Here is a 25,803-nt window from a genome sequence, read left to right as displayed (position 1 = left end):
CATCTGGAATCTAAAGCCATTAACAATATATAATTTAAGTTATATGCACCCTTTTTAACCCTACCAGGTTTTAAAAATTGATCAACTATGGCATTTCTTAAATGTTGAAATAGTTTCCTTTGAACAACCAAGCATATTACACAGTGATATATGTATACAAGATGTAATTCATCTTCATCATAATCTAAAGCAAAGACTCAATAAAGTTGATTTTTGTATACATGACTCATATATATTGATTCAGATACACTGTCACTGATACCTTATATGATCACATAGTCTGTTTTCTTTTAGGTATTCAAATTATGAAGAATATCAGTTTCATAATTTTCAGACGTATTCAACTGAATATTATGTGTAAAACTAACAGATTTATCAGTGCTCTTATGTACCATATACATTTTTATGGTTAAACATTTATGAATAGAATCTGAAACGGATATTATTGTGAACAGTTACTATCTAAGATACTACTCGTTTTGAGAATTACTTAAATATATTTCATTCATGATGCACTAATTAGCTGTCTATTATGTAAATGTAAGACATTTGATTTTCCTGCGTATTTAATATATACTATCATAGCCTTTTGGAAATACAAATAACATACCTATTAGAAGGTAAGTTGTGAATTAAAATATGTTTACTTGAGAAACCCAACTTTATAAAACAGTAACTTATTTCTTATAATTTTCACTAAAATTTCCTCTTCTTTTATTTGATTAGGAATATTTATTGTATTAAACGTTCACTGGCTAACAAAAAGTAAACTGAAATTATGGAGTGTTTAAAGTCAGTACCTGTTGACAAATGTTGTTTAGTTGTACAAATGCCAACAGTTGAAGAAATGAAACGTGAAGTTGCTAATATTACATGTGAAATGCAATCAGTTTATATTGACAATTCAATTGTGTTACCATCATCAGAATTGCCAACAACCAATGCATCACAAGATACCATTACTACTACTGCTGCTACTACTGTTGTAAATAATTTCAATCCAATAAATTATCATACAATCCAGTTGGATAATAATACAACTACTGAAATAAATTCAATTAATTCTAATGTAAATGATAAATCAACTATGAATTTTAAGGTAAATCATTTTATTCCCATGAATGATAGCACTTTTGTATGAAGTACAATTATAAGTTATATATCTATTTGTCAATTATAACAGTCCTTGTTAAACAATAATTGTTTACAATTTCTCGACCATACACGATGATGTATATATGCAGAGTTATTACCATGAGAATTTGTATAGTTAACCTCTGTTATATTGTATATAATTCATTCCTTGAGATACGTCTAATGATATATACATCTAATTATAAACAGAATACTGAATGATTAATAAACATGACCTAACAATATGATATATCAGTCAAAGACATAACAATTCCAAATGACACAAGTTTAGTTTTTAAAAATCACTTGAATCCTGGTAGTTTTAACTATATAAATGTAAATGGATTTCATATTGTAACTTCGTATGAAAGATTATAGTGTTGTTCATATAATGCAACATGTAAAATAAGAGATATGATGTTCATGTCGATAACGTGATTGGTATACTTTAAAATTTCAAATTTCGTAGACTCGAAATACAGTATTATTCATTACTTAAACAGGATATGAGAGTTTATAAATTAGATTAAGTATTAGAAACAACTAACTGATTAAATTCACTTGATATAGTTTACTTGAATCTTCCCATTGATGTTTAGGACTAAAATTGATCAGTCTCTTATTGGCATATGTGCATACTATGTGTATTGCATCGATATCGCCTTTTGATATTGCCGTTTGAAGTGAATGGTACTGGGTTCGAATCCCAGGGTGAACGTCAACACTGAAATGCAGGTACATCCAGTTGACGAGTCCAAAATAGGACTAAACACGCGTCCTAGATTCCACTGCTAGCCACTATCCATCTTTGCTTATAATCTACTGATTAACAACTCTCGATTAGCATAATCCTACAAGATTCTATTACTAGAACTAAGCCTTATTAGTATGTTAATCATTGTTTAAATAGAATAAAACAATCAAATAAATGTATTTCATTCCATTCTTTAAATGATTCACATTAATAGTTCAAACAACATCTATATACTAAGATTCATCATATACCAAAATTTATATATACCATTTTTCAACCATTTCAAATATCATCATTTAATTGCTAACATGGCGCCAATTAAATATATTGATTCATTACAACAAATTCTACACAAAATTGAAATTCATTTAATACATTATAATTATGAATAGATTTGTAATCTACCTTCTTTTTTTTAATAAACAAATTATTACTTCTATGCAGTCGATAATTTACATTGTTAACATGGTAACTAATTCAATCATATTTCATTAAAAATAGAATAGTAATAATAAAATCGATATGTTTCTCATCAAGTTATCGAATCAATAAATGATTCTAAATACACTATTGTTAAATTAAATCATAAAATTAGATTAATTTCATTATGAAATTTGATCCTTTTTGTATCTACCTATATAAATGAATAAAAATTTCTTAACTTTTAAAAAATAAAATAATTTGAAAGTTAAACAAACTATTAAAGATTAAAACATTTAAAACTTATTTTTGGATTACAGATTTAAAATAAATTATACACCTGTTATATCATATTTCAGTAGTGACTAGCAATGGAATGTGTTTCATCTTGTTGTGGGTTCATCAGCTAAGTATATATTCAGTTCATTGGTGATATGTATACTGACATTCGAATAAAGCAAACATTGGTTCAATAAGCAAGTTATTACTAGTTACTTGATACAAAAGTCATCGCTTGTCTAATAAATAGGATATCTTTTTAGATGAAGAAGTATGGTAGGTTTTTAATTTATAGGCTATAAGGGGCTGATGAATATTCTTATGTTTTGACAAAACAGCTGTCTAGCACTCTCTGGTTTTCAGTGGTATCCTTATTGCGATCAATCTGTGATAAACGTAATCTACAAATGGGATATCTATTTCTTTTTGAGTGGAAAGCTTCCGATATTCAGGACAGCATTTGATAAAACTTTGTTGGTATAAAAGTTACTTTACAGAGTATATAGTACTGTCCGCATCTACAGAGTGATTATCTTTGCACGATGGCTATTGGTGAGATCCGGTGAAGAACTTCTGTTCTTTTCATAATTGACTAACATCAAGAATTTAAATCTTACTATTTATGGACATATATTGGAACTTGAACGGTGACTACTAATATAAACAATCTTAAAATCATGTTGAATTCTATTCGCGGATGTTAACTTTAACCTAAAGGTTGAGGGACAAATTTTTGCATCACACAAACTGTTAGTCTAAAGTAATAACTACCAACTTGATGGTTTATTTTGTGCGCATTTATTTATCAGATTTAAATATTATCAAGCTATTAAGTAGCCATGTCTTTTCAGATAAAAGAAATCTCAGTTTAGTTTTTAAAGTGCATATTTATTGTTCTTGTATTTTGTCTTTTTTCTAACTTTTCATCAAAATAGACAAGAAACTATGATACAAAATACGGTAGCATAAATCTTCCATCTGACAATCAGTATCAGCAACACAATTCACCCGACTCCAGATGGTCGACATTGAACATTGATGATGATTATCATAATGAAGATGATAATATAGATGAACAAACTGATGGAAATGATAAAATTGATCAATTTAAATTAAATCGTTTTGGTAGTATGTTGATAGACCGAAAAAAAATGAATGAAAATTCCCTTTCTAAATTTATTTCACCATCAATTAATAGTAGTTTAAGTTGTCCAAGAGAAGAACAAGTTTCTGAAGAATTTATTATTAATGGAAAGCGTTACAGACAGGTTTATCAAAGGCGTATTGTCTTAGAAAGAAAAACAACAAGAGATGTAAGTTGTATTAGGGAAAATTAACTTTTGATTTTGACAGTACTGATAGAGTTATTTATTTATTATGGTTATCGTTATTACTTGTCGTTGGATACGGGGTTGTTTACGTTACTTTATTTAATTGCTTCGTATAATCTACGTTAATATAGTTTTATACATTAAAATTGTATCTCTCATTGATAGTAAATAGAAAGACAGTAATTACTAAACAGCTTGTATTGGTCTGTAATAGTCTCTTATACTATTTGATGTTAAAAAGGAGAATTATTTGTTTAAACTAATACGTAGTTTCATAACTAATTTGTTAGTAATAAAAAGGTTCACATCATGAGACCAATATATATTGACTCAGATAAGACTAAGTATTTATTTCATGGTGTTTGTAATATAGTTTTCATTAGTTTTATTAACTCTTCACTGATTAGATTCTGTTAATGATAAATTTTTGTCTTACAAACATTCGTTAACCTCATGAACTTATGATTGATTTCAATTCACAAATGTTATCTTTTTGTTTACGTGGAGTTTTATTCTCTGAGGTGGATGGTTTGGTCATGGAGTTGTCATTGTTCTTCTGAACAACATTATCAGAAAGCTCCACAACTAAACCATACAGCTCACAGAATAAAACTCTACGTGAATCATCCACCTGAGCTACAAATTTTCTACATTATCTTTTTGTTCCAATTCGAATTCACCAATTCAGTATATCTAGATTTACCTTTCAGATTATTTAGCTACAACGAATTTCTTTTTTATTTATTTATGAGAATCTGTCGTTACTGGAGAGTAGTATTTTTCTGATTTTAATCTCATAATACATTGAAATTAGATTTACAAATGACGTCACCAATTAATGATATATGATATAATGATACAGTTCATTTTGTTATTACATGCTTCAAGTTTACTACTACGATAATCTGACAAAGGGATACCTTAGGAATTGGAATGTAGTAGAATAACTTTACTCACCACGAATAAGTCTGTGTTGCACAATGACCGTAAACACCAGATTGTTAGCAAATACGGTGGCTTTTGAGTTTTAGAAATAATATTTTGATAAAATGAATCATTTTTGATCCATATGAAATCAGTTGTAATATGAAAAAGTCAGATCTTATAATTACCTTTCTGCATGACAAATACTTTCATAAATATTGCTTTTTAAGTTAGATTGTAGCTGGCAGTGAAATCCAGCAAACTGATTTCGTTCCACATAGTAGTCATCAACTAAATGTATCTACTGATTGGTGCTTACATTCTTATTCTCACCAAAGCCTAGTACATAGTGAACGGGAACACAGGTGCGGAATATCAAGTTTTTCTGGAAGCACAATCACATAATGATATAGTTAATTGTGAAAATCAGACATTAAATATATCATTTACACATCGTCTTTAAGTTGTCTCTTACAAGTTTCCTTGCTCCTTCATTCGTGTTTTCATCTAGATTACTTTCAGTTTCCTTCTCTCTCCGCTTAATTTCGATCGCAAACATCCCACTTCCGGCTGATGTTACATACGACCTATATCTGCAAGCCTAAGTAACATAAACCACATTATCTTTTGCTTGACTGCAGACATCACCTACATTGTGAGATTGAAATAAATTAATTTTTGTAATGGATTAGCTCTTCCCGTTGATATTAAGGACTACATTTCATCAATAAATTTTTGATGAATCCTCATTCTGAGCTGACTGTCTTTATGTTACCATTAAAACAATGTGACTTAACGACAATATAGAGGCAATCAGCTACGAATTCACATACACAAAAGAAGACCGATAAATTTTTGTGTTCAATATCAAGTGTAAAACTCAAACCATTACAAAATGTTACGCATCATAGAAAATTAGCATTATTATGCACATGTGACAGATTTTAAAAATCAAAATTTCTCAATCATTCATGTGTAATTTAACCCTATAACCAAGAGATTTTACTCTATTTATTTCCGTAGGTGTTTTTTCTTCCTGGAAGTAGTACTGATACAGAAATTCGACTACCAAGTAAAAATCAATATGAGTATAGATCTCCGCATTATGACGAACAAGTATCAAGTATGGTTTCAAATGAACAGTCCACAACTAAGTCAACTAGTTCACCTAATGGACAAGTAATAAGTCGACCTGGTCTAGATCTCACAGTCTTACATACAAAAAATAAAACACAAAATGATGAACCATGCCTCTCACCAGCAATTGTTGTAAGGTCTCTTAATGGTAGTATGATTAATTATAAGCACACTGAAAATTCAAGTTGTTCACAATGTGCAACTTCAACTGAAGTTTCATCCAAATTAATTGATACTATTAATCCAATTGCTTTAACTCAACAAACAGATAATATGGAACATTTAAATGCAAATCTATCTGAAGTAAATAGATCTAGTTCCAGAGCACGAAAAATAGTCCGCAGTCTATCCAACTCACTTAAACGTTCTCTATCTACTGGCATTCAAAATACACGAAGTTTGGTTAAATCAATACCAGGAAGGTCTAAAGAAACGGAATCAGCTAATCAACTCAATAAATTACGTACATCGATCAATAATGATTTATTAGTAGACACTTCAAAACAAGACAAGGATATTAAAAACAATCACGAACTCATTGAGCTAAAATCACAGCAAAGTAAATTTCTTCATGCAATAAATTTTGTTTACAAACATGAAGTTGTTTATTTTATTTTATATTTAGGCTTTGAAAAACAAAATTTGTTGTTTATGGTAACTAACCAAAGTGCTTAAATCTAAATTTCTTTTTAGACAAAACTTGCATCAGTCGTCACATTAATTCCGATAAGTGGTAGGTATAAACCTGGATCATAGCAAAAAAGTGATTGCAGTTAAGATTGGAAAGAGGTATGAAATGAAATCGATAGAAAAAATCGTTTACAACTATTCTAATAACATGATAAAATATAATTTGTAATATGATGGCAATAATAAAAAAAACAAACTGACTATGAAAACACTTTACTTACTTACCTACATACTTACACCTGTTATTCCTTGTGAAGAAACATAGGCCGTTCACCAGCATTCTCCATCCAACCCTGTCCTGGGCAATCCTTTCCAACTCCTTCCAGTTGTTATTCATCCTTTTTATATCTGCTTCTATTTTCCGACGTAATGTGTTCTTTGGCCTTCCTTCTTTTCCGCTTCCCTTCAGCATTCTAAGTTAAGGCTTGTCTCGTAATGCAGTTTGACGATTTGCGTAATGTATGTCCTATCCATTTCCATCGTCTTTTCCTAATTTCCTCTTCAGCTGGAAGTTGGTTTGTTCTCTCCCACAGTAGGCTGTTGTTGATGGTATCCAGTCAACGGATATTAAGTATCTTGCGTAGACAGCTATTTATAAACACTTGTACCTTCTTGATGGTGGTTGTTTTCCTTCAGATGTCGAGGTCCTCATAATCCAGTCAACCACCAGAAGAAAGAGGAAGGGAGAGAGTAGACAGCCTTGTCTGACTCCGGTCCTTACTTGGAATGCATCTGGCAGCTGTCCTCCATGCACGACTTTGCATTGTAGTCCGTCGTATGAGTTCCGGATAATATTGACAATCTTCTCAGGAACTCCATAGTGTCGAAGAAGTTTCCATAACGTCCTCTTATCCACACTGTCAAATGCCCTTTCATAATCAATGAATTTGATGTATAGTGACGAGTTCCACTCAACTGATTGTTCGACGATGATCCGTAGTGTTGCAATTTGGTCTGTGCACGATCGATCCTTACGGAATCCAGCTTGTTGATCTCGAAGTTGGGCGTCTACTGCATCTTTCATCCGGTTCAGCGACACTCTGTTAAAGACTTTCCCTGTTACTGATAGTAGTGTGATGCCTCTGTAGTTTTTACATTTGCTCAGATCTCCTTTCTTTGGAATCTTGATGAGGTGGACTCGTGAGTTCCAAAGGAACTTGGCATTCATCAGTAGGTGTCATAGTTCTTCTAAATGAAGACCTTCTAACTCCCAGGTCAGAGTTTAAATGGTTCAAATTATTTTTCCTGGTTGGCGTATTTTTAGCGAGTTAGTTCTCTATGGGATGGGGTCGCTAATCCCATGCCCAACCCTCCTTTTTTAGCCGGGCTTGAGACCGGTAGTAAGTCTAGAAGAGCTACAGGTGGAGTTAATTGTACATAAATAGTACAGCATACAGATTAGCTTAAAAATAAATTTTAACAATATTTTAACTGATGCCTAAATTTATAAACCGTCCTATACAAGAACGAAACAACCATCTAGCGCTTCCAGGTTTTTCATGGTGGTCTAGTTTTAATTGACTCATGAATTCAATTATTAAATTCCACCTCTTTTTCTATTGGACATACATCAAATTGTTTAGCTTAATGATCACAATCATTTGGAATTATGTTTTGTGTATATGTACTAGTATAAGTAATCCTATATCACAGTAGGCAACGAATTTTAATTAAAATTTTGAACATTTCACAACATGAATAATATAAATTAATTTATGAATTAGATTTACATTAAATGAGATTAACAAGCAAATTTATTTTTGAACGAATATTTACTTGCACAAAATATATGAATTTACAAGTATGATATTCTGATGGCCTTGAGTTAACCAATCAGAATTAAGATAATCGTTTGTACATTTTGTGCAAAATTTTAAGTGTAATAATAGATAACTTGTATACTATTATTAATTAGATGAAAATTGACAAGAATTAATTTTTAGAGTAGTAGGAATCAGTCAACCAGAACGTGAATTTTAGATAGTGCTCAAACTAAAATAAAAAAGCATGTGCTCACAAGGCAAATTGTTTGTTATAGTGCTTAATGTGATTCAATGAGTTATAAAGAATATTTAGTGATGCTAGATAATATTCTTCCTTTCTAACTCTTCCTCTAAATCTCGACCCTAAGTTTTTTTTTAAGTTGGCAAACAGAAGGATGGTAAAACATTGGATTATAACTGATATCAGTACGTGATGAAAACCTCAGTACTAATTCGTAAGTCCAATCCACAACCGATGTCAATTAGTGACGAGAACTCAGTGGTGTGATAACTCTAACTCAAAATACTATCCCGACTCCTGATATGTAAACTTGACCTTTTACCCTTACTAAAAATAATAACTTGGCATGTGAGTAGTAAACGTTAAGATTAAAGGAGTTTTTGCACTGTTATTTTATTACTATTTATTGATAATTCGTTTATAACTATGGAGTGTTTCCTCATTGGCTGATAAGTCTCCTACAAGGTCACAGTATATTATTCTTATGTCCAATTTTATATAAATTATAACAGCTTATTAATTATAGAAATAACAAATAATCGAGTTGCCAAATTAAGTAACTCCTAATAAATGTCCGTTGATCATGAACAACATAAATAAATACACTTTTGGCATCTCATATGACATAATAATATATGAAAGCTACCGATTAATGGTTAGTCTAACCTAAGCATAATATACTCACGTTATTAGTTTAATTTAGAACAAATTATTTTTTGCCAATATAAAACAAAGCATAAGTTCACTGAAGCAGTAACCGTGTAGTCGTAATGTTTAAAGTTTAGAGTGTACAAATGGAACATATCTAATTAGTTAACCTTAACTCAAGTAATATTGTAGTTTATAATTCAGTGATAGGTTAAATTAAACGTTAAGTACTAAACTAATTTCTCAGTAAATATAGAATGATCAATTTTCTTTACTTTATACTAATATATTTTAAATTTAGTAATGGGTTACATGTATAAATTTGGTGTTTGGGATGATCAACAGCCAGTTTTAGATCCACGTTTACCTGTATTTTTGAATTCGTCTATTGAGAATAATTCAAATTTAAATGGTACCGTTGTTCCTACTGCACCCGAATGGCATCATGAAGAAGTTGGTTTAGAAAATATAGAAAAATTTCAAGGAGCTTATGTCCGTGGTCGTACAGTTGCTTGTTTGCAAAGATTTACACAACATAGTTCAGCTAGTGGTAAAGCATTGCATAGGAGTACTTATGTACAACAAACAAGACTAGTTCGTCAGGTATGTATATTTTATGTAAGCTAAATATTCTAATTCTATTCGTTAAGTTTTATTAGTTTTTCCAGTGTAAAATTTAACTTCTTTAGAGGAATATTTAGTACTTTATTTAATTTTTCATTCATTTCATGGAGTAACTTCATCTGGAGAACTTAAAATTATGAAATCCATAGACAGTTGTTTAGTCCCTTAAGTCAAACCTAACAGATTTCTGATCTTAAACCTTCAGATCATACGGAGAGCAATTATCTTCTCTAAAACACAGATTGGAAATTTAGTAGTTCGTATTTCCAACTCCAACCACTTCATGTTATAGCTTGAAAATTATCTAGTCTTTTCCTAGATGTCTGTTTCACCACCAAGATAAATGAATTTTGAATTGATGATAAGACCTGGTGGAACATCAAAAAGTGTTAATGAGAAACTAACTACACAAAGTCAATGCACACATATTTTGAGCTTTATCTCATTAAAACATAAGAGAAAATTATTCAAATGCTTGGCCCAAAGAACCGAAATTATCTGTTCTAATCACACTCTTGAAGAAGAAAAACGACTTATTCATAATCTACTTAGTTTGCTCTCATTTAACCCGGTTAAGCCCTTTTTGTAAACTTATTTAGCGGACAAAGTCATCCTTACTATAACAACTTATTGTACATTTATCATTGTTGTGCTTGTATGAAATGTGTATGCTTGAACATTGCTTACCGCCTATGCATATATTCATTCTACTAGCTTTTTTATTAGCTGCCTAATTGATTCGATGATCCATTCATTTCCCTATATATATATACATGTACATTTAACACTATACTCGGTTCGCTGACTCACTCATTTGCCTCTCTGCTTTGTGGTCTGAGTTATGTGCTAAAAAACTGTAGTCGCTGCTTATCTTTACCTTCTGATTTCCAACACTGTTGAGGATTAAATCGTAACGGTTACGAGGGTGATTGATTAACGAAGCACAGCCACTACAGAACTCGTAACCTCGACGTGCGAACAGGAAACGACTTTCGACGATATAGTCAAATTCCGAAAATTCACCGCACTTCGTCTCAATTTGGATTATCACATAGACTATAATCATAACTGTGGATTTACTATATTACTATTTTAATTACACGTACATTATTTCACAAACATTATTGAACGTAACGATAAAAATCATAATAAGTAACGATTATTCACAAACAATTGATATATTGGTGCAATTTAGTAAGTCTGTTCTATGTTATAAATTGTACCATTTGTTACTATCATTGTTTTTGTCCGTCCATTTTTCTTTATGACAGTTACATTATATTCATGTACTATTTAAATTTTTTATGAACATGTCTTCCGAAAACACTGTGTCAAGTTTACAGCGAGCTCCGTCCGTGAGGTCTCTTAATCTTCCTGTCCCCTCTTTTAAAGTCACCGACCCAAAGCTTTGGTTTATTAGACTTGAAAGTTATTTCCAGACTAACTGCATTAACTTACAAAGAGATAGATTCGGCCTCACAAGCAAACTCCTTCCAGATGAAGTATCAGAGAGCGTACGAGAGGCGTTAGTGAAACCAGACACTGAAAAGCCATACGACGTGCTAAAGCAATCAGCAATTAAAACTCTCTCTCTCTAAGTGACCAATAAGCTGTTGAGCAGCTTCCTAGTCAGGCCTAGCTAGGGGATAGAATTCCGTAACAGCTAAAAACGTATATGAAAAGTCTGCTGGGCGACAGGCAAATAGACAATAACTTGTTTTATCAACTATGGCTCCACCGACTTCCGTCAAATGTACAGCAGACCCTAGCCCTCGGGGATACGGATGCCGATACAGACATAGCAAAAATAGCCGGTAGAATATACGAAACAACCAAGCAAACAAGCCCTCCGTTACACTGCGTGACGATAGATGATAGAATTAGTACTCTACAGAAAGAGGTAAATGTTTTGTGCCGCAAGCTCACAGAATTAACACAGAGCGGAAGGCCACGAAGATCATCACGAGATCGTTCGCGCGACTGAAATCGATCAGCTTCTAGACGGCTCACAGTTCCCTTGATATGCTGGTATCATCAAATGTACGGCTATAGAGCTAGGAAGTGTTTACAACCTTGTAGATTTAGCATAACAGGTAAGCGTTACCCACGATTGTCAATGGCGACGGCATCAACGAACATAATGCCTGCAAATGGTCGCCTGTTTTATATACAAGACCGAACCACTGGTGCGCAATTCTTAGTTGATACTGGAGCGAAAATCAGCGTAGTACCTCCAGTAAGCGAAGAGAGAAGAAACGTTAATGCATCACTAGTACTCGGAGCAGCGAACAAATCCGATATCAAAAAATACGGCAAACGAAAGTTGTCTTTAGATTTCGGACGAGGCGCTTCGTACCGCTGGGACTTTGTCATAGAAGATGTATCAGTGCCCATAATAGGCATCGATTTCCTATGTGACTTCGATCTACTAGTAGACTCGAGGCGTCACAGACTTATAAATGGTAGTCACACCACTTCGATAAGAGGAACACTTACAGAAGCCGTTTCCATGAATCTAATGATAGATAAAAGCCGCGGTGATCCATATAAATTAATGTCAAAGGAATTTCCCGAACTTGTGAAAGTAATGTACAATAAGGCGAATCTCAAACACTCCATTCGGCACCACATCGTAACGAATGGGCCACCAATTAATGCAAGGCCAAGAAGGTTAGACCCCAAAAGACTAGCAATTGCAAAACAAAAATTCGACAAGTTGATGAGGCTGGGCATTGTAAGGCATCCCCATTACGTATGGCCCTGAAAAAGAATGGAGAAGTTAGGCCATGTGGAGACTACCGAGCACTCAACAAGAAAACAGTAGCTGATAGATATCCTGTACCGCATATCCACGATTTTACCTACAGTATAGAGGAAGCTACTGTCTTCTCGAAGATCGACTTAATTAGAGCATAATATCACATTCCTGTTGCTCCACAAGACATACCAAAGACAGCGGTAACGACCCCATTTGGGCTATATGAATTTCTGCGCATGCCTTTCGGGCTGACAAACGCAGCGCAAACCTTTCAACGGTTTATCGACCAGGTCATCAGAGGTTTACCTGGAGTATACGCATATATCGATGATTTACTAGTAGCAAGCGCCACTATGGACGAGCATATACAACAGCTACGACAATGATTCATGCGACTGCGAGAACATGGCATTTCCATAAACATTGAGAAGTGTGAATTTGGAAGAGAATCTTTACAGTTCCTAGGTCACATTGTAACTTCTCAAGGCATTACATCAATAGCAACAGAAGTCGACGCCATCAGAAATTATCCGCTACCCGACTCATGGAAGAAGTTACGACGATTTCCCGGGTTAGTGAATTATTACAGACGATTTATTCCGCATTGTGCGGCAATACTGCAACCATTAACGGATGCGTTACGGGGACACGCACGAACATTCCACTTGTCACCAGAGGCGATACAAGCATTCGAGCACGCCAAAAAAGCACTAAACAAAGAAACGACACTTACTAGACAAAAGAGCGAAACACCATTAGCTATCGTGACGGACGCATCGTATGTGGCGGTAGGAGCCGTTTTACAACAATTACTATAGAGCACATGGGAACCGCTCTCATTTTTTTTCGAAAAGACTGAATCCGACACAAACAATATATAGTACTTTCGGAAGAGAACTGCTAGCAATTTACTTAGAAATAAAACATTTTCGTCATATGGTGGGAGGCATACATTTTACCGTTTACACAGACCACAAACCACTTACGAAAGCATTAAGCGCAAAGCACGACAATTATTCCCCGAAGGAGATCCGACAGTTGGAGTTCATTTCACAGTTCACCTCCGATATACGATACACTAAAGGACAAGAAAACGACGTGGCTGACGCACTGTCAAGAGCAACGATAAACACACTTATTGCAAGTGGAATTGATTATAACGATCTGGCAAAGTTTAAATAGAGAGACATTGAATTAAATAAGCTCAGATCCGATGGTACGACATCATTAGTGTTCGAAGAAGTGCGGTTCGGTAACACGAAAGTAATGTGAGATATATCGACAGGCCGACCGCAACCATTTATCCTGAAATCACTGCGACACAAAATATTTGAGAGTATGCACAACATGTCGCATCCAGGAATAAAAGCCACGATAAAGCTGATCAGTGAACGATTCGTATGGACAAACATGAATCACGATGTGCGTAATTGGACGCAAGCATGCATGAAGTGTCAAGAAGTCAAAGTACATCGTCATACTAGCTCCGCAGTGGGTCCATTTTCACACCCAGATACTAGATTTGAACATAAACACATCGATATTGTAAGACCACTGCCTGTTTCGAATGGATACAAATATGTCTTTACATGCATCGACAGGTTTACACGATGGCCGGTAGCAGTACTGAAAAAAGACACCTCAGCCGAATCGGTAGCCAAAACCCTAGTTGAAATTGGATTTCTTACTACGGCTTATCAACGATTATCACAACTGATAGAGGAGCACAATTCGAAAGTTGACTCTCTGAACAGCTTACAGAACTCCTCGGTATTAAACGAATTCGTACGACGTCTTACCATCCAATGTCAAACGGAATGGTCGAACGCCTACATAGGCAATTAAAAGTGTACCTTAAATCCGTCATTGTTAACAACGATTGGACCAATAAGCTTACGCTAGTAATGTTAGCTCTAAGAGCAACAATTAAACAGGACATGAGATGTTGCCCAGCCGAGTTGGTATACGGAAGTACTGTACGGTTACCCGGAGAAATCTTCACTTCAAGTAAATGTGTTCCGGCTGATGTAACCAACTATGTACAACGCCCGAGAAAACACATGAACGATTTAAAAATAACACCTCCCAGACCACAGGGACTACATAACAGCACTCACGTATTCATTAGAAGAGATAAAGTACAACTACCTATACAACCGAGTTACGGTGGCTCATTTGAAGTGATAGCGAGGACAGATAAAACGCCTACCTTAGAAAAAGCTGGGAACTCAGATGTAATCAGCATCGATTGAGTGAAAGCAGTTCTCATCGATAGTGATATTCAATCAACAAGTACAAACTCCTCGAAGATGGTCACACCAACGAAACACGAGTCTCAAGAATCAACGACGCTAACGCAGCAAAAAAACGAAACGCCGGTAACAACAAGATCTGGCCGCAGAGTAAGATGGCCTCAACGCTGTGTCGCTATAACTTTCTATTGATAATTTTCTGCTACTTTAAATATTATTCATAACTCTTCCACTTCGCTGTATACATATGGATTATTAAGCTCATGTTATACACTATAAAACTCAGCATATCTTATGAACCTTTACGCTTATATGTATAATTTTTTTAAGAAAAAAACGATACCATATTCCTTCTGTTCCTGAGTTTTATTTTACATAACCTCACGGACAGGCACGAACCAAATGCACAGCACACACTAGCTTCATCCTAATTATGTATAATCCCATTGCTTCAAACGACTGTAACTACTCTATTCAGGTTACTATTCTTTGTGCAAACACAGACATTTTTACCATATATCTTTGTTTGCAGGGTGGAGCTATTATAGCAACTCAAGTGCGATTGAGTTTGTTCTCATTCAACTCAGTCATGCCATTTTGTAAACTTATTTAGCGGACAAAGTCATCCTTACTATAACAACTTATTGTACATTTATCATTGTTGTGCTTGTATGAAATGTGTATGCTTGAACATTGCTTACCGCCTATGCATATATTCATTCTACTAGCTTTTTTATTAGCTGCCTAATTGATTCGATGATCCATTCATTTCCCTATATATATATACATGTACATTTAACACTATACTCGGTTCGCTGACTCACTCATTTGCCTCTCTGCTTTGTGGTCTGAGTTATGTGCTAAAAAACTGTAGTCGCTGCTTATCTTTACCTTCTGATTTCCAACACTGTTGAGGATTAAATCGTAACGGTTACGAGGGTGATTGATTAACGAAGCACAGCCACTAAAATAGTATAGGGATTGAATAAAAAATTAAGTGATTCGTTTTATATATTGGCAATTAATCTAAGTACTATAAATAAGAAATATGTATTCATATAAAGTATTCAGTAATTAGTTATAACAGTCAGTGGACAATATATCTGTCTTTCTCAAGGAAATCGGGATTTAAATCATATGTAAGCAACCCACATGTTAGTCTACTGTATTCATAACATCCCATTTGGTCAATATGTAATAATTCTGTCACTTGATATCTCCAAGATTCTTCAAATGAAATTGTTTTACCATGGTATTCAATAGCAGTTGGATCATATTCAATTTTCTCTTATGGTCACTGGTGAGAAAGATTATGACAGTACATAGTAGTTAATAAATAATATTAACATTACCGTTATTCGTCACTTTCATCAAAAATATTCTTCTTTCCTTTTTGTAATCAGCTTAATCGAAGCGGCGAAAAGAAGAAAGGAGATACTCTAAGTGGACTAGATCAAGATCTCCAAGGTAAAGGGTGTGAACAAGAGGAACATACCTTTAGCTCGACTCCAATACATCTTACTGATCCATTTTTATTTGATAGTGAACAGTTAACCAAGTAATTTACCGATTTTTTGACATTTTGAGCTGACATATGTTACACGCTTAACGTTGTTGTCAAAGGTTGTTATGACTAAAAAACTTTTATTTTAGACTCTATTGATGAACCTAACTCTCTTGAATATACTCACATGACTTTTTACAACATTATCCTCTTAATTTAATCAAGTCATTATCTTTCGATAATTCAGCAAGCTGATTACAAGAACTACTATGACTTTTAATCTATTTTTAATGGTTTAGATTATCCCGTTGAAATTTGGTTAATCTTAGTTGAAAAATGTGAATCCTGTGCGAAATATAACTAACAACGGGTGATCAACAATATGAATTCAGTAGTTAAGTGAACAAGGTATTATCATTTGAAGCGCAAAGTACTGGGTCCGAGCCCCTCAGTGAACACTAGTTATTAAGACAAAAAAGAACATCAAGATGAAGAGTCTAAAACAGAACAAAACACTTGTTCTGTATTCCAACACCCTTTTTAATATACTGTGATTTTTGGTAATAAACGACAATAGGTTTACGGATTATTTAAATCAACTACAAATATATAATCTTCAATAAACATTAGGATTTTCAAGAGATACTAACAATTGATTATTGATATGATCTCAAATTCAATTCTCATTGAAAAAATAAACAAAATCAATTGTTTTAATAAAAAGGGACCAACCCAATTCAATCAAATACCTTCACGGTTTTATCAAGTGAAATTTCTAAAAAAAACATAGTACATGCTCGATTGAACTGAAACAAACATTAACCACTAGAATTGATTGTTTCATGCTAAAAATAGAAACATATCTCATTTATCATTCATGAAGTATAATACTCGAAATTATTGATTTTGTTTATATGGGTTTATTTTGTGAAATAATGACAGTTTCACATTGGTATATAAGAAATTCAATATTGATTACATTAACTGAATACTTTTGAATGATACAAATTAGTAAAATAAAACGGGGTTATTGTGACCTGTTTGTTGTTAGGGGGAGAAATGTTTTATAGATTTAGATGACCTACTGGTGATTTATTCCATTTTGTTGTTAGTGTTTCTCTTTAGAAACTAAAGGAAAAATTATGGTACAATATTTTCTTTTTTTTAATGCTCCAGAACTTTTTATACTCTCGATATTAGTATTGATATGTTGATTGAACCTCTCATTTCTGAGGTGACAGATATTACCTGACTTTCTTACCTTATCTGCTGGGAATAAATCTAGTCCACGATTATATAATTCATCTCTATGTGAGTGTTTACGAGATTACTGTCTACAGAAGCCCAGTGGTAACGTCTCTGACTGTAAAGCTGGGTGACATGGGATCGAATCTATCAGAGAGCACCAGTTCCCTCAAGATTCCAGGTACACCTAGCTGACGAGTGGCAAATAGCAAGAAACCTGGATCCAGGGTTTCCTGTTGACTACCTCCAGCCACCATCTTATGTTTACAAGAGCCTTTATTTTTTACATTATTCATATCGGGTTAGATTGAACTAAATTAATCATGAGTGAAAATAAAATTGGAAATGTCTATGTTAAAATTCGAAGCATTTTGATCATGTGTATGTGTGTGCAAAACGCAGTATATACGTATATCAGGATCAGTGGTTTTAACAATGTTTTTTAGTTCAGTCATATTAAATTGCTGAGTGTTCTGTGACTTTTACAGCATGCTGTGACCAGTTTATTTCTCTGGATAGACTATTTTTCAGCTTTTCAAATATTGCAGTTTGGTTTCTTACTTAAGTTTTCTATTAACTGACTAGCTATACATATCACTTGCTTTTTTATTCCCATGACAATTCTTAAGACTTACAATCTATCAGGATTTAAAGCGCTGAGAAACCTAAAAGTGTATACTTCAAAAATGGAACGTTTCTTTCGATCATTCTATTTTGTTCGAAAAAACCCAAGTATATTAGAATGTTTGTATGTAAAGAGAAATTCAGGTACACGTGGCTCTCTTAACCAGAATAGATCACCTCGTGAATAAAACCTCTGTAAATAATACAATGGGTCGAGATTAGTTTTGATTCAGATTAGTGAGAGATAATCGCTGTGGCAACAATTGTTTTCATATATCTTTCAACGTTTGCAATGCAAGTGTGTATTGTTAAACAATACCGTTATAAAACTTCAGATTTTGTGCTGAAATTTTTCAAATGGATTTATGACTTTTTACTACATTAAATTAAATTTACTAATTATAGTACCATCTACGTATTGTTCGTTACCTCATTATCAATACTTGATCGTTACCTCGTAATAATCTTTAAAGTTACCATACAGTCATGGTGGAATATTGACCGAATTAACACAATTCTTTGCTTGTTCTATCATTTTCTAACGATCATAAAAATGGTATTTACTCATTATATATGTGTCATGAAATATTACCAGATATGAAATGAAACCAGACGATAATATTCAGTCAACATCTGCAAAGTTTATTCAGTGTTCAAATGATCGCCTACAATTGTTACAATCGATTTGTCCATCCGCGGCTGCTGCAACAATTCTGTTGGGTAAACCTATACGTGATCCACACGATAATGATGATGTTAAACAAAATATTTTGACTAAATCTAATAACCTTGATGATACTCGTGTTCTGGTAACAGCAAACTCATGGTGCCCAGCGTCATTGAGAACAAAAGATCCTGAATCACAGTTAATATTCAATCCCATTTATAAGGATAATAATAGCAATACTCCTACAAAAACAAATACACCAAAACATTCACCGTCGGTAAGTGAAATGTATTTTTAAGCAAATGTGGTGGTTTATCCACAATCTTCATATTGGTGAACCACTTTCGAAATTAATTATGCACTCATCAGTAACTTATTTTTTCCAAGCCTTAGTATCGATTAAATTTCTGAAAACCCATACAAAGTTATACAAAGTTGATGAAGGGTTTTGGGACATAATATTATTAATAATAGAAAAATATGAAGATTTATTTATCACTAAGATCTAAATAGTAAAATCATGGAAACTGCTAAATGATTAATTACTATAAACACCTCAGTCAATCTTTCCTGTTGTAGCTTAATGGTAACGTTTCTAGTTATGACACTGAATGATAATGTTTCGAATGACATAGAACATCAGTCACATCAAAATAATAGATGAGTTCAGATGACTAGTGTTGAGTAACCTATATATGAAACTGCTTTTCTACTCAAAGCCGCAGTGTTTTGTACTAAGGATACTTTGATAATAAATAGTATTTCAACAATCCTAAAAGGATAACAGTTCTTCAAAAGTATGAAATATGTATTTAAACGAAATGTAGTTACTAAACAAAGTAATTAGTTTTCATAGTCTGTTTAAGTAGCATAATTGCACCGTATTAATCCAATTCAATCTTATCAAATCATATATTCTATTCAATGTATTTGAAAAATGAATCACTTCATTGTAATATGCGATTAATCAGGAAATAAGATCAAAAGAAGTGAAATACAATTCGAAGTCACATAGGCTTTTAAGATGAAGAGCAGATAAACTAGACAGCCTTCTTTATTTGGTATATTTATCATCATCATCATCAGAGAAAATGGTTTGTTCATATATTCTTGTTCTAGTAAGCTTGTATGAACAAAACAGTATCACAGTTTTCACAATTTCTGTCCAATTAAATAAAAACAAGAAATACTAAATACGCAGTAAATAGAATCGGCCACGTCGATTGAAATATATTTGAGATAAAAGCTTAAATTGATCGATTAAACCTCTTATATAGATCTATGTGTTTATCAAACTTGAAATAACGAAATCCACGCATCACCAAAAATTCGAACAGAATGAAGACACATAGATCGTTTTCTATTATGTTTATCAATTTATCTGTGTATGTGAAAACCCATACAGGAAGAAACATTTCACATGAATAATTAATTTTAGTTGAACATGTACTTAAAATATTTAAGTTTCAATAATCCATGAAAACCCGATGTTCATTCGTCTATCGTTAAATAGAAATTAAAAGGTTAAAGAAAGTGCATAAAATATAATACAATTTACGCCTATTACTATCAGCAAATAGGTGTTTCAATCGCAACTTGATAGACTCAACGCAATTTCTATTAACTTTCAAGCTTTAAAATAATGTACTTAATTTCAATAGTTTTCTAATACCACTGAGTGTAAAGTGATTTAATTCCCGTCAACAGAACACTAAACTCATAATAAATAACATATTTTCACTATTTTCATAATATTTTTAGTCTGTGAGCGTACCAGAACCTACGATACGCGGTGGAACACTTGATGGATTGCTTATATATGCATTGAATTTATTACAGATGCCTATACCAAGTATGTTTTACGTTCTCAAATCTAAATTATTCATTGTTTCAACAAATAATGATTTAGAAAGCTTATTTATTCTATCTGTTGAAATAAATTATATGAAAGAATAGGTGATTATTACGTTAGCCTAAAGTTTACATCAGAAATGAATCTTCTACTAAATTTTATTGCATTTAGTACCAAATGATATGTAAACATTGATACTTTGTAAACGAAATAATAAACATCGACTATAAGTACCGATAAGTACTTAGTGGCCATTTAAATGTTAAAGCTATAAACTGTTTATTACAGATAAATACTTTGTCAGATATTTAAGGCTTCATTTCAGTTAATGACTTCAAACATCTTTCTAATATCCATGATACTAATGCAAGAACATACTAATACGATTAAATAGTATGTATCACATCCAGTTTCATATTATTCAGGACTGTAGATTTAATGCATCTTAATGTTTATTGTAATTCCCTTAGTTCTTCCATCTTTACAACAAGATTAGTCATCAACTTAACATAGGCTTGCCTAATTGTAGCGTATTTTATCTTATTAATAAACCATCGTGTATAATATCTACAAACAATATAAATTCGGATCAATACATTTCACTTACTAAATAAATTACTTACTTATGCCTGTTACTCCCAATGGAGCATAAGCCACTGACCAGCATTCTCCAACCCACTCTGTCTTGGACCTACCTTTCTAGTTCTATCCAATTGTTGTTTGTTTCAATACACTTTAGTTTTACAAAATTTGTCTTCACATAATCTATGCTTATTTAACAGAATACATATGCTTAAATTGTAAAAAGGGAAAACAAAAAAAACAGATTTGACAAAACTTTTACTAAAACTTAATTGTGAAAATTATTATTCAAAACCAAAAAATAATCGTAAGACAGCATAAATTAATTCAATGTCAAACAAGGAGGCCAATTTATATCATTAATCAAAAAACGATCTAAACAGTACTGTTCCTAATGGTCTTTCATGTGGCTAGTTTCTTTTGTTTTGAAAACACTTGAATGGTTTTATTATCAAGGACAACGATACGTTATTCAACACCATGTATTATATTATGTTTAGATGATGTATGATTTACTGAGTTTCACATTCAATTTTTTTTAAAATATCGAATACTTATACAAACTAATTTACATGTCGGGATCTTTCAAACGAATGGTAATTAAGTATGTAAACGATTTGGTGATATAAAACTGTTCTAGACTGTGTTTTATGCTCATATTTTTATCGAATTAATATTGAATTTGAAACTTACGAAGACTTGGATTTTTTCATTCAGATTTTGGTGAGACTATAAGTTATGGATGGCCTTTGAACGACGCCAAAGTGACCATGTAAGTGTCCACCTAATAACTAGGACTAAATGAGGATTATAAACCAGTGTGTAGAATAAGAATTATGATTTACAGTTGATGATTAAGGTTAGAAATTAGATTTAGGGTTTTCATCACGAATTGACATCAGCTTTGATGTCAAAACGCTACTTGGCCAAATTGGCAAATGAATTTCGCGCCAAAACTCAAGACGCGTTATCTTATATCTGATTGGTTCGTCCATAAATTATAGTCTCGCTGTAAAAATAATTTTGTTATTTGCGTGGAAAATTTTAATGGAGTATTATCAATTTATATCTAAAAATAGTTCTCATAACTTATTACCAAAATCTTCAATGATAAAGATTTGATCCATAGATTGCCGATTAATGCAAAGTAAATTGTGGTAATTGGAAAGCTGACTGCTCAGTAATATATTTCCATGATTTGTTCTAATGGATAGCGCTTCCAAGTTTATAGACGTGCAAAATAAAAAAATAATGTGATTCTATTCCAATTTCAAAATCACGAATGATACAGTTAATTCAAATCGAAATAAAATAATGATCTCTAACATACGAAAATATACTCGTAATAGAAAGGTCAAAGGTTAGAAAGGAATTGGTTTATTCATCTTGGTGACTTTGTAGTGGCTTTGCTCCTTTAATTAATTACCTTCGTAACCTTTATTATATAAACCTCAATGGTGTTTGAAATAAGAAGGCAACAAGAAGTAGCATCTAGAGTTTATTAGCCGATAACACACACCAAATTTATAAGTATATCGAGCGAATTTGAAGCAGAGGCGGATGTGTGTGTATGCGAACAGTTACAGAGGCAAATTTTAAGTCAAATGGAATAAGGCGCAGCGAGACAAGGCAAAGGCTAATAATAGGATTTAAGTACATACAGACCATGGGAAAGAGAATGATTCATCAAGCGATATTTAGGCTGGAGAGGTATATGAATAGACTGTCATGTGATCAAGCATACACGTTTACACAGACAAAATGGTGATCATTATTATAGTACAAAGAAATATGAGAATTGATCGTCGCTGCATCTCATACACAAAACGCTGTGGTTCACGGTAGTTTACTGTAATACTGACTGTTTCATGAGAGAAAATCAGTTTTTCACTGTAATTATAGAAGAATAGGGTAATCAAAGGGATTTTCAATATCAATGATACTAGAAAAAAGAATTTGTCTTCGTTATCATTTAGAGTTGTTAAAATCCAGGCTCGTATGCATGATTCCGTTTGTCATATACACAGAAAACCATCATGTCAAACAGATTTTCCTGAGTTTCCCTTTCATATGATTCTTCAGACTTCGTCATCGGTTAAAAACATACCGGAGATGTAACTCTGTTTGATAAAGACACTAAACGCAGAGTATTATGAACGCTTTCATCGATCTATGAAGAAATTAAAGCACATTTTTGTTGCTTTATTTGCAAAATGTTGTTTCAGGAGTGGTCTAAGCACAAATTATGGGGTATTTAGATACATAGATCCTTCAGTTTATCATGAAATGTAGAGCAAATCAATAGATATCATATTTTGTACCATTGCTACATCAACACGAAACATTAATTTGGTTTTCGCTAAATAACTAGATGATTAAGTTATGACTCTCATGTGCGAAAAATTTACCTATTTCAAACAACGTAATATCACAAACTAAAAAATTATTATCTGCATAACTAACAAATCTGTTTCCAAGATCCCCTGAGAATGACCACAAAAATTAGCAAACGTCTGAGTACAGAACCTCTACAGATGGGTCCAGGTACAGTAGAAATCGATCTTTATCTAATGATTGTACCTTACTTACTTACTTACGCCTGTTACTCCTCGTGAAGGAGCATAGGCCACTCACCAGCATTCTCCATCCAACCCTGTCCTGGGCAATCCTTTCTAGCTCCATCCAGTTGTAATTCATTCTTTTCATATCTGCTTCTATTATCCGACGCAATGTGTTCTTTGGCCTTCCTCTTTTTCGCTTCCCTTCAGGATTCCAAGTTAGGGCTTGCCTCGTGATGCAGTTTGACGATTTTTATAATGTATGTCCTATCCATTTCCATCGTCTTTTCCTGATTTCCTCTTCAGCTGGAAGTTGGTTTGTTCTCTCCCACAGAAGGCTATTGCTGATGGTATCCGGCCAATGGATGTTGAGTATCTTGCGTAGACAGTTATTTATAAATACTTGTACTTTCTTGATTGTGGTTGTTGTAGTTCTCCAAGTTTCAGCTCCATACAGTAGAACTGGCTTGACGTTCGTATTGAAGATTCTTACTTCGATATTGGTTGAAAGTTGTTTTGAGTTCCATATGTTCTTCAATTGTAGGAATGCGACCCTTGCTTTGCCGACCCTCGCCTTTACGTCTGCATCGGATCCTCCTTGTTCATCGATGATGCTTCCCAGGTATGTGAAGGACTCTACATCTTCCAGAGTTTCGCCATCAAGTGTGATTGGATTGCTGTTCTCCGCTTTGAATTTGAGGACCTTAGTTTTCCCTTTGTGTATGCTGAGGCCTACTGATGCAGAGACTGCTGCTACACTGGCTGTCTTCATCTGCATCTGTTCGTGTGTACGTGATAGGAGGGCTAGGTCATCTGCGAAGTCCAAATCGTCTAATTGATTCTGAGCTGTCCATTGTATTCCGTGTTTTCCTTCAGATGTTGAGGTCTTCATAATCCAGTCGACCACCAGAAGAAAGAGGAAGGGAGAGAGTAAACAGCCTTGTCTGACTCCGGTCCTTACTTGGAATGCATCTGTCAGCTGTCCTCCATGCACTACTTTGCACTGTAGTCCGTCGTATGAGTTCCGGATAATATTGACAATCTTCTCAGGAACTCCGTGGTGTCGAAGAAGTTTCCATAATGTCTTCCTATCTACACTGTCGAATGCCTTTCCATAATCAATGAATTTGATGTATAGTGATGAGTTCCACTCAACTGATTGTTCGACGATGATCCGTAGTGTTGCAATTTGGTCTGTGCACGACCGATCCTTACGGAATCCAGCTTGTTGATCTCGAAGTTGGGCGTCTACTGCAAACTTCATCCGGTTCAGCAACAATCTGTTGAAGACTTTCCCTGGTATTGACAGTAGTGTTATGCCTCTGTAGTTTTCACATTTGCTCAGATCTCCTTTCTTTGGAATCTTGACGAGGTGTCCTTCTTCCCTGTCCATCGGCACTTGTTCCTCCTCCCAAATCTTTTTGAATAGAAGATAAAGCATGCTTGTGGTTGCTTCGATGTCTGATTTCAGTGCTTCAGCTGGTATGTTGTCGGGTCCTGTTGCTTTCCCGTTTTTGATTTGTCTGACGGCCATTCTAATTTCTTCCGTAGTTGGTGGATTGACATCTATAGGAAGATCTATGTGTGCTGCTTCGATGTCCGGTGGATTCATTGGAGCTGGCCTATTCAGGAGTTCCTCGAAGTATTCTACCCATCTGTTCCGCTGTTGTTGAATTTCGGTGATTGGCTTGCCTTCTTTGTCTTTGACCGGCCTCTCTGGTTTACTGTATTTCCCTGATAGTTTCTTCGTTGTATCGTAAAGCTGTTTCATATTTCCTTCTCTAGCAGCTTTTTCTGCCGTCGTTGCTAGTTCTTC

General features: G+C 33.7%; 1 protein-coding gene across 1 annotated transcript in view; it reads left to right on the top strand.

Moving 5' to 3' along the window:
* RASGRP2 (RAS guanyl-releasing protein 2) overlaps positions 1–25,803 on the top strand; it is a 77,057-nt gene that overhangs the window by 31,523 nt on the left and 19,731 nt on the right. Inside the window, exons 2-8 of the mRNA XM_051214715.1 lie at positions 727–1,099; positions 3,523–3,900; positions 5,866–6,538; positions 9,623–9,924; positions 16,359–16,513; positions 18,924–19,272; positions 20,757–20,847. Of these exons, the coding sequence (XP_051067903.1) occupies positions 779–1,099; positions 3,523–3,900; positions 5,866–6,538; positions 9,623–9,924; positions 16,359–16,513; positions 18,924–19,272; positions 20,757–20,847 (2,269 nt within the window). The 5' untranslated portion in view covers positions 727–778. The remainder of the gene's footprint in view (positions 1–726; positions 1,100–3,522; positions 3,901–5,865; positions 6,539–9,622; positions 9,925–16,358; positions 16,514–18,923; positions 19,273–20,756; positions 20,848–25,803) is intronic.

This window comes from Schistosoma haematobium, chromosome 2 (assembly GCF_000699445.3).
Source record: "Schistosoma haematobium chromosome 2, whole genome shotgun sequence".
In the NCBI taxonomy this organism is placed as follows: Eukaryota; Metazoa; Platyhelminthes; class Trematoda; order Strigeidida; family Schistosomatidae; genus Schistosoma; species Schistosoma haematobium.
This window is presented reverse-complemented; position numbering and strand designations above follow the sequence as displayed.